Below are 13,676 nucleotides of genomic sequence, written 5' to 3'. Positions count from 1 at the left end.
AAATGGACTGTCTACGCCTCTTTACAGGCTCCAAAATTCAAAATACTGAAATATTTTGAAATTATGCGATTAGCTACTATGCTTTGGATACAGATAACTCCTTCACTAAAGCGTTAGGGACAAGAAGCAGGAGTCACAGTTTCAATATTTTCATCTCCAAAATGGACCGAGAAATCCAGCCAGAACTTTCTCCCGCCAGAAAGTTCAAATAAAAAGCACTTAAAAAAAAAAAATTCCTTCCTCTTTATTTTTCCGGGGCCGGCGCAAGGTGACTGACGTAGATTCCTGCCAATTGTAGGAGGCTTCCTCGAGCGTGGTCGCGCTTCGTCGGTTTATGAACAACCAGCCAATGAGAGCGCCGCTGCTTCAGCTAGCGGGGACCCATTGAAGAAGAAGAGTGGGTATTGGCCGCAGCCTGAGGCTTCTGTCCAATAGGAGCATGCCTGCCAGCGGCTCTGGCGCGGAGCTTGAGCGGCTCGGGAAGTGGCACTTGGCGTTGGTGCGTTCGGAGTTCGGCGGAGGTAGCTAGAGTCTTCGGCTGACTCGCGAGCCCGGCCGCGACCTACTGGCGTCAGGTGAGGGGGACTCTTGCTTTTTCCCAGGCCTGGGGCCTCTAGCTCCTGGATAACTTCGCCACGCCTGATTCCCAGATTGGGGTCCCGGAGACACCTTACGAGGTGGGGCTTGTGGGCTGGCTCCGGCGGCCTGAACTGATTCGGACTCTCTGGGCGGCGCCAACAGTCGGGGCTGAGGAGCCCGAGCCCCGCACTTTCGGGGTTGCTGAGCGTGGGGGCGGCAGGAGCGCGGAGCGATCACGGAACGAGCGGAGTTCGCAGCTGCCGGGTCTTTCCGGGCGGGGCTGTGGGGTCGCCCGGTCCCTCCCCCGAGAGCCTCGCCTCGGGCTCCTCAGCGGCGATGCCTGGTGCCAGCTATGAGCGCCGGTTATTTCATCACTTTCAAATTAACGGAAGAATTTCATTTTTAATTTCATCACGGGAACTCTGGCGACTTGTATTACCTCCGGTTTACAGGCGAAACAATTGAACCGAGAGCTCAGGAAACCCGCCTAAAGTTTCCCATGCAGTAAAAGAGCAGGGATTTGATATTTTTCTTTTTTCTCTTTCCTTTCCTCCTCTTTCTCTCTTTTCTTTTGTTTTCTTTCCTGTTAAAGAAGTCTCCCTGTTGTGCCCAGGCTGGAAGAGCTCACTGCAGTCTCGAACTCCCAGGCCCCAGCGAGCCTCCGGCCTAGCCTTTTCACAGTAGCTGGGACCACAGGCGCGGCCACCACTCCCAGCTCGTTGTTTTCTTTTCCTTCTTTATTTTACTTATTTATTTATTTGGCCTGTTGCCCAGGCTGGAGTGCAGTGGCGCGATCTCGGCTCACTACAACCTCCGCCTCCCTGGTTCAAGCGATTCTCCTTCCTCAGCCTCCCTAGTAGCTGGGATTATAGGCATGTGCCATCACACCCGGGAACTTTTTGTATTTTTAGTAGAGACAGGGTTTCACCATATTGGCCAGGCCGATCTAAAACTCTGTTCTCAAGTGGTCCTCCCGCCTCGGCCTTCCAAAGTGCTGGGATTACAGGCGTGGGCCACTGCACATGGCCTGTTTCATTTTTCTTTTTTGGTAGAGACAGGAATCTCGAACTCCAGAGTGTAAGCGATCGCCCTGCCTCAGCCTCCCAATGTCCAGGGATCACAGGCGTGAGTCTTCAGGCCGGCCAGAGGAAAGATTTAAACCAAGGTTGGCCCGAATTCCCCCACCCACCTCCTCTGAACGTGTTAATTGAGGGACTTTTATCCCCACCTGATGTGGCTTTGATTGAAACCTGAGTAACAAAGATGACAAGTCGGAGTTTAACACGTTAAGCCTCGACATTCACAGTGCACATAAAAAAACAGCATTTGTGTGACATGCTCAAGGTTGGGGTGCCCAGCCCATGATCTTGCTCTGGGCACCTCCTACTGGTCCGCAGTGGTTAGCAATCCTCAGCTCCAGAGCTGTACCGTTTCATAGAACTTTCTGTGGCAAGGAAAATGTTCTGTATTTCTGCTGTCCAGTATGGGAGCTACCTGCCCTATGTGGGTTTCTACCACTTGAAATGTGACCAGTGCAACAGAGGAACTTACTTTTTTTTTCTTTTAAGACAGGGTCTCACTTTCTCCCATTCTGGAGTACAGTGGCACGGTCTTGGCTCACTGCCACGACAGCGCAGGCTCAAGCAATCCTCCCACCTCTGCCTCTTCAGTAGCTGGCACCACAGCTACTATTGGCTAATTTTTGTATTTTTTTGTAGAGACGGGGTTCTGCCATGTTGCCCAGGCTTATCTCTAACTGCTGGTCTCAAGCTACCCGCCTCGGTCTTCCAAAGTGCTGGAATCATAGGCATGACCCACAGCTCCTGGCCGAACTTGATTTTTATTAAATGTGAGTAGTAGCTATGGGAGTGAACAGTGCAGCCCCCTAGATTCTGCTCTTTTTGGTCATTTTCTACCCTTTATCTTCACTAAAGCTGAGTTGCTTCATGTCTCTAGAGTACATCTAGAAGTAGCTTGGGCCTTATGTTCTGACACACAATTGTTGGGAAGCTGTTGTTGTACCCTAGAAACACATTGAAATGTGAAAGCTTTTATTTACCTAGCCAGCTGCAATAGCTCACTCTTGTAACCCCAGCACTTTAGGAGGCCCAGGGAGGAGGTTCGCTTGAGCCCAGGAGTTTAGTACCAGCCTGGGCAACCTGGGAAACCCCATCTCTACAAAAAAAATGTTTAAAACTTAAAGTATCTCACATTGTTCAGTTTGCAGACTTTGACTTTCCCACTTATTTTCACTGCTGTGCCACTCTCTATCCTGGTCCTAAGACTGTGTGGTTCAAACCTCCAGTTTTCTTCAGCATAGTGGGAGGAGGATTTTATTTTGTTTTGTTTTGTTTTGGCTGGCTGGTATTTGAGTTGGAGACAGGCTAACTACCTCATTGGCTTTTAACCAACCCCCCTCTTTTATCACCATCTTTCAGTAATGCCTTTTCTGGTACCCGGTTTTTGCAATCCCTTTAAGTGGGAATTAGCTTGCTCCTCAATAACACAACCCTTACCCCAACCACTGTGCCCTTTGCAGGCATTTGAGTTTTATCTTTTGGCTCTGCTAAGTAGTCTTTGGTCATCAGTTTCTCCTTTATGGCCTCAAAAAACTGGTCTGCATATCATATCCTGTTTGCATTTGCATTGTCCTAGTGTATTTATCCTTTGTTTAAAAAAATGTCTGCCAGGCATGGTGGATCACAAGGTCAGGTGTTTGAGACCAGCCTGACCAATATGGTGAGACCCCATCTCTATTAAAACAAAAATTTTCCAGGTGTGAGTGGCATATGCCTGTAGTCCCAGCTCGGGAGGCTGAGGCAGGAGAATCACTTGAACCCAGGAGGCAGAGGTTGCAGTGAGCCGAGATGGAACCACTGCACTCTAGCCTGGGGACAGAGCAAGACCCCATATCAAAAAAAAAAAAATATATCTCGGGTAGGAGGAGTTACGTTTGTGGGTTTTTAGGAACGACTGGAGCAGAGAGAGAAAAATACATACATGTGCTTTGTAAACCATGTTTATTTGAATTCCCTCCATTTATTCAGCCTACTCCATTCTGGCCTCTAACCCCATCACTTCAGGGAAACTGCTTTTTTAGGTCACCTGGCCTTCCCAAATCTAGGGGCCATTCTTTCCCCCAGTAGCACTTGACACTTAATTGTTCCTTCCTTGAAACATTGTTTTTCCGAGACACTACAGTCGCATGTTTCCTCCTACTTTGTAATCTTCCTTGACTGTTTCTGTTACTCTGTTCTTTTACCACTAGTGTCTCTGACTTTATAGTCCTTGGCGTTCTTCTATCATTCTGTTCCTCTTTAGGTGGTTTAATCTGCTTTGGTGATTTTAAGAAGCATGACTATCCTGAAGATTCTTAAAGCTGTCTGTTTCTTTTCATCTACACTGCTTGCCTAAGTCTCTGTGACCTCTGGTCTGGACTCCCACAATAGCCTCTACACTGGTCACCTAGCTTGTGCTCTTGCACCCCTACAGTCTATTCCTAACACAGAAGAAACTCCTTACCAAGGCCCATGGGCCCTTTAATGATGGTGTCCTGCTATACACTCAAACCCATGATCATCAGGGACCTAAGAGTTTCCTTCTGAAACTCTTCTTGGCTCTTTGCATAGCCAGCTTTTTCAAATCCTTCATACCTCAGGCCAGTTTTCACTCTTTTAAAGAGTACTTTCCTCACAATTGTGTCTTACTTTGTCCTTCTTGTCTCCTCAACCCCAAATATCATAATCTATAATTTTCTCATGTATTTGTTTATTAACATCCCACTTGCTAGAATGTAAACTCTGATACACAGGATCTTACCTGTCTGCCTCTAGGGTGTCTGTCTGCATAAGAGATGCTTAATATATGTTAGTTGAACACCCATTTCCTCATAAGTCAGATGAAAATAAAAGCATGTGCCTTCACAAAGTGATTGAGAGATAAGTTATACTGATGTACTTTAAAAACTAGGTGGTAGGAGCCGGAGGCAGTGGCTCATGCCTGTAATTCCAACACTCTGGGAGGCCAAGGTGGGCAGATCACGAGGTCAGGAGATTGAGACCATCGTAGCTAACATGGTAAAACCCTGTCTCTACTAAAAATACAAAAAAGAAATTCGCCAGGTGTGGTGGCATGCTCCTGTAGTCCCAAATAGTCGGGAGACTGAGGCAGGAGAATTGCTTGAACTCATGAGGCAGAGGTTGCAGTGAGCTGAGATCATGCCACTGCACCCCAGCTTGGCAAGAGAGCTAGACTCTGTCTCAAAAAGAAAAAAAAACTAGGTGGTAGGGAGGCACGGTGGCTCAATCCTTTTGTCCTGGCACACGAGGAGGCGAAGCCAGATATTCGAGACCTCTTTGGGCAACATAGGAAGGCCTCGTCTGTATCACAAAACCAAAAAAAAAAATTATTTATTATTATTTTTTTTTTTAGTTAAAAACTAGGTGGTAGTTTTCAAACTGTTGCTATGGATGGAATTAAAGATGGGAAACATAACAAAAAGAACATAGGTGCTTAATATTTGTTGAATAGACTAATATGAAATTAGAAATAGAAAACAAAAATGATAGGATAAAGTTTGTGCAGCCTTTTTGGAAAAATTAGGTAAACTTTCATTTTGAGTTAGTAACTCAGTTAAATTTGCAAGTTTGAAATTTCTCTGTCCTTTGTAACTGTTGATGCTATGAAAGATTTATATTGCCTGCTAAGATTAGATACAACATGATATGTATTTGATTTTGGTGAATGTCCATATTCAGCTTGAGACAGAGAACTGCAGCGTGTCTGAGAGATTACTTTTAGACCCAGTAGTTTAATCCCCTTGGTTAATAGATCTTTCCATTTTGGAAGATATTACTATCATCACAGGACTTCATGTTTTCTAAGGGCAAACTGGAAAACTGGTTATAAATGCTTGTTGTAGAGAAGAAAGTCAATTACCAAACACTTCTGATTTAAGTAGTTAAAATCCTCTCTTGAAGCTTCTCAGTCTTGCTAAGAATGATCTTAAACATAAATTCAGAAAGAACTAAATATGATTCTGTCAGCTACATAGCATGTTTTATCTATTTCATTAATACTTTTTACAAATATTGTTTCTCTAGTGATGGCTCAGGAAGCAATGGAATATGATCTTCAGGAACAGTTAAATTATGCTGCAGAACAGCCAGCTCCTGCTGACATGGCTAGCAGCCAAGGGGGACCAGCCCTCCTCCAGCTTGTTCCTGCTGATGTGCTCAGCAGCCAAAGGGGACCACCTGTCCTCCAGCCATCTCCTGCTGAAGTGGTCAGTAGCCAAGGGGAACCAGTCCTGCTCCAGCCTGCTCCTGCTGAAGTGACCAATAGCCAAGCAAGACCACCCCTGCTCCATCCTTCTGCTGAATTAGCCAATAGCCAAGCAAGACCACCCCAGCTCCAGCCTGCTCCACAACTGTCCATTGACCTGACAGAAGAAGTCGAGGTCGTGGGAGAAGACAATGTGGAGAACATCAGTCCAGGGGCTTCAGAACAACGTAGTCAGGCATCTGGTGCTAATCACAACATCCGAGCATCTTCATTGCATTCAGTGACCAGCTTCATCAGTGGGCTACAGAGACTTCATGGCATGCTGGAATTCCTGAGACCTGCCCCTTCAAACCACAGTGCAGGGCCGATAAGAACAAGAAGGAGGATATCTGCTTCACGGAGGACAAGAGCCGGAGGATCTCAGAGGACAGACAGTGCCAGGTAAATAAATACATGGTTAAGTTCGTGATCACTGCTGTACTAGCAAATATGAAACTGAGGCTCTGCCATTCAGGGACTGACAGTGTGACTTTTGGCAAGTCAGATAACTTCTGACCCTCATTTTTTCATAAGTCAAATGGAAATAGAAGTGCTTGCCTTACTTCACAAAGTAATGAGGGGATAAGTTAAACTGTTGTGTCTTGAAAACGAGGTGTTAGTTTGTTGACAATCTCTGTAGATTAGCTGTTCTTCAGATTGTGTCTTGTACACCACACATTATTTCTTAACTTGTAAGTTTACTCCACTCACCCAAATTCATTATTCACTGGCACTCCATTTAGAGACACAGTTAATGTTCTTTCATAGTCTTTGCTATGAACTTGCCTCTTGAAGAGCTTAGCTGTCAAATGTTGACAGGGTTATTATGAAGAATAACAATTGTCTGTATCCTGTCTGGTTTTTTGTTTTAAAACTGAGTCTCACTCTGTCACACAGGCTGGAGTGCAATGCCATGATCTTGACTCATTGCAACCTCCATCTTTCAGGTTGAAGCTATTCTTCTGCCTCAGCCTCCCAAGTTGCTGGGATTACAGGTGTTAGCCATCACGGACAGCTCATTACCCTGTCTGTTTTTCCAACTTGTTTATTTATTTTATTTCACATTTGGTCTTCTAAGTGTTTTCAAAATGCTTAGAAATTTAATTCAACCTTTAATTTGTATGTGAAGGAAACTGGTACCCTGAGAGAGGGCTTTGTTCAGGGTCTCATAGCTATAGCATAGAAGAGTTTAGGACTGGTATCGAAACCTGATCTGCCTTGTTTTCTACACAGGCAAATGGAGGCAGCATCAATCAAATCCATTTGTTTTCTCTTTCTTCTTTTTCTTATTATTTATGTATTTCTTTATTTTTATTTTTAATTTTTTTTTTTTTTGAGACTGAGTCTTACTCTGCTTTCCGGACTGGAGTGCAGTGGTGCAATCACAGTTCACTGCAGCCTCAGCTTCCCTGGGCTCAGGTGATCTTCCTACCTCAGCCTCCTGATTAGCGTGTGCCACCATACCCATATTTTCTAACATTGTGAAAATATTGAGATGATACTAAAAAGTAGTAGCTAGATTATCCATTACTCATGTTTTACAAATGAGGAAGCTGATGGGATAATTTGTGATTTGGTTGTGATAAGGCTGGAATTGGAATTGCGCCTTTTAAATCTAGATTCAGCATCCTTTTTCATGGTTCCTGTTGATTTTATGTTGGGGCTTGCCATGACTATGGCTCTAGTCTGTGTGTAGTACCCATGAAGGATGACAGGTGCCTAGTTCTGTGTTGACAAGTATTGCCAAGCATATTACTCTGGATTTTTTTGTTTTTAAGGCAAGAGTCTTGCTCTGGCGCCCAGGCTGGAGTGCAGTGGTGCAATCTCAGCTCACTGCAACCTCTGCCTCCCGGATTCAGTGATTCTTGTGCCTCAGCCTCCTGAGTAACTGAGATTACCAGTGTGCACCACCAGGCCTGACTATACTCTGTTATTTTAAGATGTCATTACTCACATTATAAAGGCAGGGTAAGATTTCATACATTTGTGTTATAGGTGAAGGCACCTTATGGTACAGTCTGGGGACCCTGCCAAAGTAAGTGGGCTAACTTTCCATGGCTGAGAGTTGTGAGTGATGTCTCCAGGAACTGGCTGTCAGGAGGCCTCTTGCAGTAGTCCTCAGTCTTCCTCATCCATGCACTCATTCTTGTTGGGGGACACAGAGCAGATTCCTCTTGGTCAGGAACACTGACTTGTATTAACCAACTCATGGGTGATACTTATAAACCAGATGCCAACTAAGCAAAATAGAACCACCAGAGAGCCACACAGAAGCCAGACTCTAGTCAGAAAATTGCTTGATGTGGCTGGGCTTGGCTAACACCTATAATCCCATCATTTTGGGAGGCCAAGTCAGGCGGATCCCTTGAGGTCAGGAGTCCAAGGCCAACATGGTGAAACCCTATCTGTACTAAAAATATAAACAATTAACTGGGGTGTGGTGGCACACACCTGTGGTCCCAGCTACTCGGGAAGTTGAGGCACAAAAATTGCTCGAACCCAAGAAGTGGCGGTTGCAGTGAGCTAAGATCTTGTTAGTGTACTCCAACCTGGGCGACAGAGTGAGTCTCTGTCTCAAAAAAAAAAGTTGCTTGTAGAATCTGCTCAGGGAATGATTTATACCGAATGTCATTGTCGAAAGATGTCAGTCAAACTATTTGGCAGCAATAATCTGTCTCCACAAAGGGAATAAACCTAAAGGTCTAAAAGGTCAGGAAGTGTGCAATTAAGTGGAAAGAACGTGAATTCTGGAGCCAGATAAATGTCATATTAAAACGTTTTCTCCTAAAATATGGGCTTTCCCAGGACTAATTTACTTGTAACTTCTGAATTTCTTGAGATGAATTTCTCAGTGTGATTTACTCACCTGACAGAGTCCCTTGGCCAGGTGTTGAAAGCCTGGGCCAAGGTGAACAACTTTTGACTCAGAGTTGGCCAAGAAGCCAAAGCTACAGAAAGTAGTGAACTCTTCTTCCCAACAGGCTTAGCTGAGGTCACAAACTCCTTTCTTGTTTGTTTGAGGCAGTTTCATTCTGGCTGCTTCGGTCATTCATCAAATAGTGGTAACACTCCTCTGTGTGATAGACTAAACTTTGCTCTAGATATATTGGTGAATAACACAGATCACAGTACTTGTTGTCATGGAGCGGTGGAGTCCAGGACTACAGAGGGTAAGGAAGGAGCAAAATATATTTGATGCAAAGGTGGTAAGTGCAGGGAAGGAGGAGGATTTCTTGGCTTCTAAATCTGTTCCCAGGGAGAAACCCTTAGTACTGTTTCCTATTGGTTTTCATAGTTCCCCTTTCCTGTGTTCTTGTCTGACTTTGGAAATTCTTTGCTACATAAAAGCAATATTAAAGTGATTTTTTAAAAAAATCATCTATCACTTTTTTACTGGGTTCTATGTAGAATGTTATTGATATACATGTCAACAGCCTAACTACTAGTATGTATTCGATTAAATCCTCTTATAAAATGCTTTTTTTTTTTATTTTTTATTTAAAATGCTTTTCTTATATGTTTATTCTCATGGTAGCTACAGCTGCCATTCACTCAGAATCTCAAGAAATGAGTTGGTAAACTTGCTTAGCACCGTTTAAAAAGAAAACCTGGCCTGGCGCAGTGGCTCATGCCTGTAATCCCAGCACTTTGGGAGGCGAAGGCAGTCGAATCACTAGAGGTTATGAATTCAAGACCAGTTTGGCCAACATGGTGAAACCCTGTCTACTAAAAATACAAAAATTAGCCGGGGGTGATGGCGGGCGCCTGTAATCCCAGCTATTCGGGAGACTGAGGAATCACTTGAACTCAGGAGGTGTAGGTTGCATTGAGCCGAGATCTCGCCACTGCACTCCAACCTGGGCCACAAGGCAAGACTTCATCTCAAAAAAAAAAAAAGAAAGAAAAGAAAACCCGGGTGATGTCAGTGAAAATGGCAGAGTAAGGAACACAGAGAATTATCTCCATAAAAGCAGTGAAACAGCTGGCAGAAATTTGTCAGAATCAACTTTTTCATAATTCGGGAAACTAACCAAATGCTTATAGCAATCCAGGGAATGATCATTAAAGAAAAACAGCTGCATCTCAGTGAGCTCTGTGGCATTCCTTATTCTTATCCCCTTTTCCAGCTCCTTGGTATTCTTGAAAACCAACTGCCTGTAATCTTAAACCAATAGCCTGGCAGGCACCAGAGGAAGCAAAATGGGATTGGAACACCTTCAAAGCCTCATTCCCAGAGAATTATCTTTATGTCACCTGTTTGGTGGTTCTTTGGAAAACCCTGCTGCAAGACTATTCCTGACTCAGAGTGTGAAAAGCCTAATTATCTTCCCTGGGGCCTGCCTGAGGTAATGGATATTCAGTGGGACAAACAATAGACTAACCAATAAGAGGGAAAGGAAAAGCTAGGAATGAGATCAATTCAGTCATATCTTCAGGCTCCACTTCTAAGTCTAGTTCTCTTGCTCTTACAGCTGTATTACTTCTTTTTCAATGGAAGTCTTGAGTCCCTCAAAGTCATCCATAAGCATTTACATCACCTTCTTTTAAATTCCTATTAATGTTGATATTTTGGCATCTTCCCATGAATCATGAAAGTTCTCAGGGGCATCAAGGATGTGGGTGCAGTGGCTATAATCCCAGCACTTTGGGAGGTTGAGGTGGGTGGGGCAGATTGCTTGAGCTCAGGAGTTCAAGACCAACCTGGCCAATGTGTTGAAACCTTGTCTGTACAACAAAGACAAAAGTTAACAGGGCATGGTGGTACATGCCTGTAGTTCAGCTACTTAGGAGATTGAGGTGAAAGGTTCCAGTGAGCCAAAATCATGCCACTGCACTCCAGCCTGGGTGACAGAGCCAGACTGGTGGATCCTTTCAAAGTTTTCAGTTTCCTTTGTCCAGATCCAGTTGAGGAATCACTGGCAACTATCATCTTAAATTTTAAAAAATTTTTTAAAAAGATTTCCCCCACAGCTAAGAGTCATACTGTAGCAGGAATGGAAAGGGATCTCTCGAACACCGAATAAAGGAGGGAGGAGTTTATTAGGCCAGGAGACCAGGCCGTAATTTGTCAAAAACCCAGCTCATCTAACAAAGGAAGGTTCTGCCTTTATATAGGCTTATACTTTAGATGTTACACATGGAAGAATCTTAGGTTTATAGCTTTAGGTATCACATATGAAAGGGTTCCAGTTTACAGTTTTAGGACTCTCATGTGAAAAGGTCTCTGTTTACAGTTTCAGGAATCACATATGAAAGGGTTCTGGTTTACAGTTCTAGGACTCACATGTGAAAAGGTCTCTGGTTTGATCTTGTTTTAAGTAAAAATAGTGTCTTCCACAGAGTTTCCCGAAGACCAAGTGTGTTATTTTCAGGAAGGAGATTCAGGAGGCGCCAGCTGGCCTGCTCTCTCTTCTATTGGAGCTGCACAGTGGATGACAAAGGGGGAGGGAATCCCAGATGCCTGGGTCTCCTTCGTCATCCCTCGCCTTTGAGACCCTCACCATTTTATAATATCAGTGAGAGGTCTCACTTTCATTCTCACTTTCTAGATTTTCTGAAGAAACTGACTGATGTTTCATATAATATACTTGTGATGTCATTTTTTGGCTAACTACGGTAGTGATGAATCTCCTAATTATCTGAAGGAACAGGGGGAGTAGACAAGTGTGCAACAGACACCTACTATTATTATAACACTTATGGTGAGGTTTTTGAATCCTCCCAAGGATGAGAACCAACCTCCAAATAAGGACTCAGGGTTAATCCATGCCATATCTGTACAGGCACGTGTGCCAATTTGGTCATGTCTCGCACAATATCCTCCACTTCTTGCCCCTGGTCATCTGTGCAGACAGCGGTTGGTTAGATTGAATTTTCCACAGACTCTTCCTTTGGCTGTTAGTAAATAATCTAGGGCCAGCCAGTTCTGATAAATCACGTTTCTCATTTGAGTTTTTTTGTTGGGCTAAAAGGGACAGAGCTTTGCCTGTCTCATTAGTGAGTATTTTCAAAACAGCCTGCAACCGGATGATCCGGTCGAACATGTAAATAGGGGTCTGGTATCCCCATGAGCCATCCTCTGCCCATGTGGCCAGCCCATAATACTTAATAGTTTTCTCCGGTGGCCACTCATTATCTGTCCATTCTCCTATCTTTAGGTTTCTTCTACCTATATATATATTTTTTACTTTGAGACGGAGTTTCGCTCTTGTTACCCAGGCTGGAATCTGCAATCTGCTGCAATCTCGGCTCACCACAACCTCCGCTTCCTGGGTTCAGGCAGTTCTCCTGCCTTAGCCTCCTGGGTAGCTGGGATTATAGGCTCGCGCCACCATGCCCAGCTAATTTTTTGTATTTTTAGTAGAGACGGGGTTTCGCCATTTTGGCCAGGATGGTCTCGATCTCTTGACCTCGTGATTCACCCACCTCGGCCTCCCAAAGTGCTGGAATTACAGGCGTGAGCCACCGCGCCCGGCCTCTTCTACCTGTCTTAACAGATAAGAGGAAGGAAGAGGGCTTAATGATGCCTATGACACAGCTACCTGTCCGTCTCATGGATACCACACCTTATATTGAGTACCATTATATAAACAGGTTCCCTTCTGTGTCCCTGTACATTTATAAGAACTGTAGGACAAGAGAATGGCAGTAACTTTTACGCCCTACCTGGTGTACATACTGAGGGCATCCTTTAAAATTAGTTAATGTTTCTACTGTACAAGTCCAAATATTAAGAACAAGTCCCACAATGAATCTCCTCATGCTTCGGCCGTGCGTGTACCAGCCAGCTTCCGCGATGTGGCTGGAGCAAGGCTTGTTGTCCTTTTTAAGGTGATTCTGCAGTCCTTGCCTTGGTCTAAGTCTCAGCTGTAGCTGGTTTCTTACATGGCTGTGGTGGATTCAGGCTGGGATTCCCTCTACCTTCACGGCTGTGGGAGTAGTCAGGATCAGGTCTGAGGTCCTTTCCATTGTAGCGTTAGAGTGGCTCTACTCCCGTCCTTTATCCACACATGATTATTACCTAGTGAGAAAGGGTGAACTGGGGAGAAAAAGGCTTACAGGATATTTGTTATTTACCGAGGTTGAAGTATCCAAAGCAATTCTCCCTGGAATTGATAACTAGCATCCTAACTCAATCTCTCCCCACTCCCGAGGAGTTCCTGGGAGTGCCCAGAGTAGGAGAGGGGGCCTATGATATAAGACTTCACAGGGGAATATCCTGTCTTCCTAGAGGGGGTGCATCTAATTTTGAATAACACCAAGAGAATTGCCTGTACCCACTTTAATCTTGTTTGCTGACACAGTTTCCCTAAGCTGTTTTTGATGGTCCAATTCATTTTTTCCACTTTTCCGGAACTCTGAGGTTGTTAGGCAGCATGCAGTTTCCAGGTGATACCTAAGGCCGTTGCTGTTTTCTGGACTAAATCTGCCACAAATGCTGGTCCGTTGTCTGATCCGATGCGCAGTGGCAGTCCAAACCTAGGGATAAGATCTCGAAGAATTCACGGATTACTTCATGGGCCCTTTCAGTCCCACCCAGAGTATGTGCACACCAGGACCAACAAATACTTATGTCCCCCACACTTGGACATGTCAGTAAAGTCTACCTGGAGATCTTTACACGGAGCTGCTCCATAAGCTTGAATGCCAGGGAGAATAGTTGGGACCCTGCCTCACGTTGTGTTGCCAACATGTAATAAATGCATCGCTGTGCCACAGTTTTAGTCAAGGCTGAGAAGTGTAAAATGTCAAAGTACTGGCCCAGCATCTTTCTA

The 13,676-nt window shown here is 44.5% G+C and overlaps 1 protein-coding gene across 9 annotated transcripts in view; it reads left to right on the top strand.

Annotated features, from left to right (window-relative positions):
• The first annotated feature begins 457 nt into the window (after positions 1–457).
• RFWD3 (ring finger and WD repeat domain 3) overlaps positions 458–13,676 on the top strand; it is a 54,652-nt gene continuing 41,433 nt past the window's right edge. For 4 of the 9 annotated variants that reach the window (XM_017967011.4, XM_017967010.5, XM_078357742.1 and 1 more), the window contains exons 1-3: positions 458–575; positions 2,298–2,428; positions 5,682–6,303. In XM_017967011.4, coding sequence (XP_017822500.2) covers positions 2,389–2,428; positions 5,682–6,303 — 662 coding nt within the window. In that variant the 5' untranslated portion in view covers positions 458–575; positions 2,298–2,388. Of the gene's footprint in view, positions 678–845; positions 1,745–2,297; positions 2,429–5,681; positions 6,304–13,676 lie in introns of those variants that run through there. The other 5 variants (XM_078357740.1, XM_008986204.6, XM_078357741.1 and 2 more) reach the window with 3 other exon arrangements.

The sequence above is a fragment of the Callithrix jacchus genome, chromosome 20 (assembly GCF_049354715.1).
Source record: "Callithrix jacchus isolate 240 chromosome 20, calJac240_pri, whole genome shotgun sequence".
NCBI lineage: Eukaryota > Metazoa > Chordata > Mammalia > Primates > Cebidae > Callithrix > Callithrix jacchus.
This window is presented reverse-complemented; position numbering and strand designations above follow the sequence as displayed.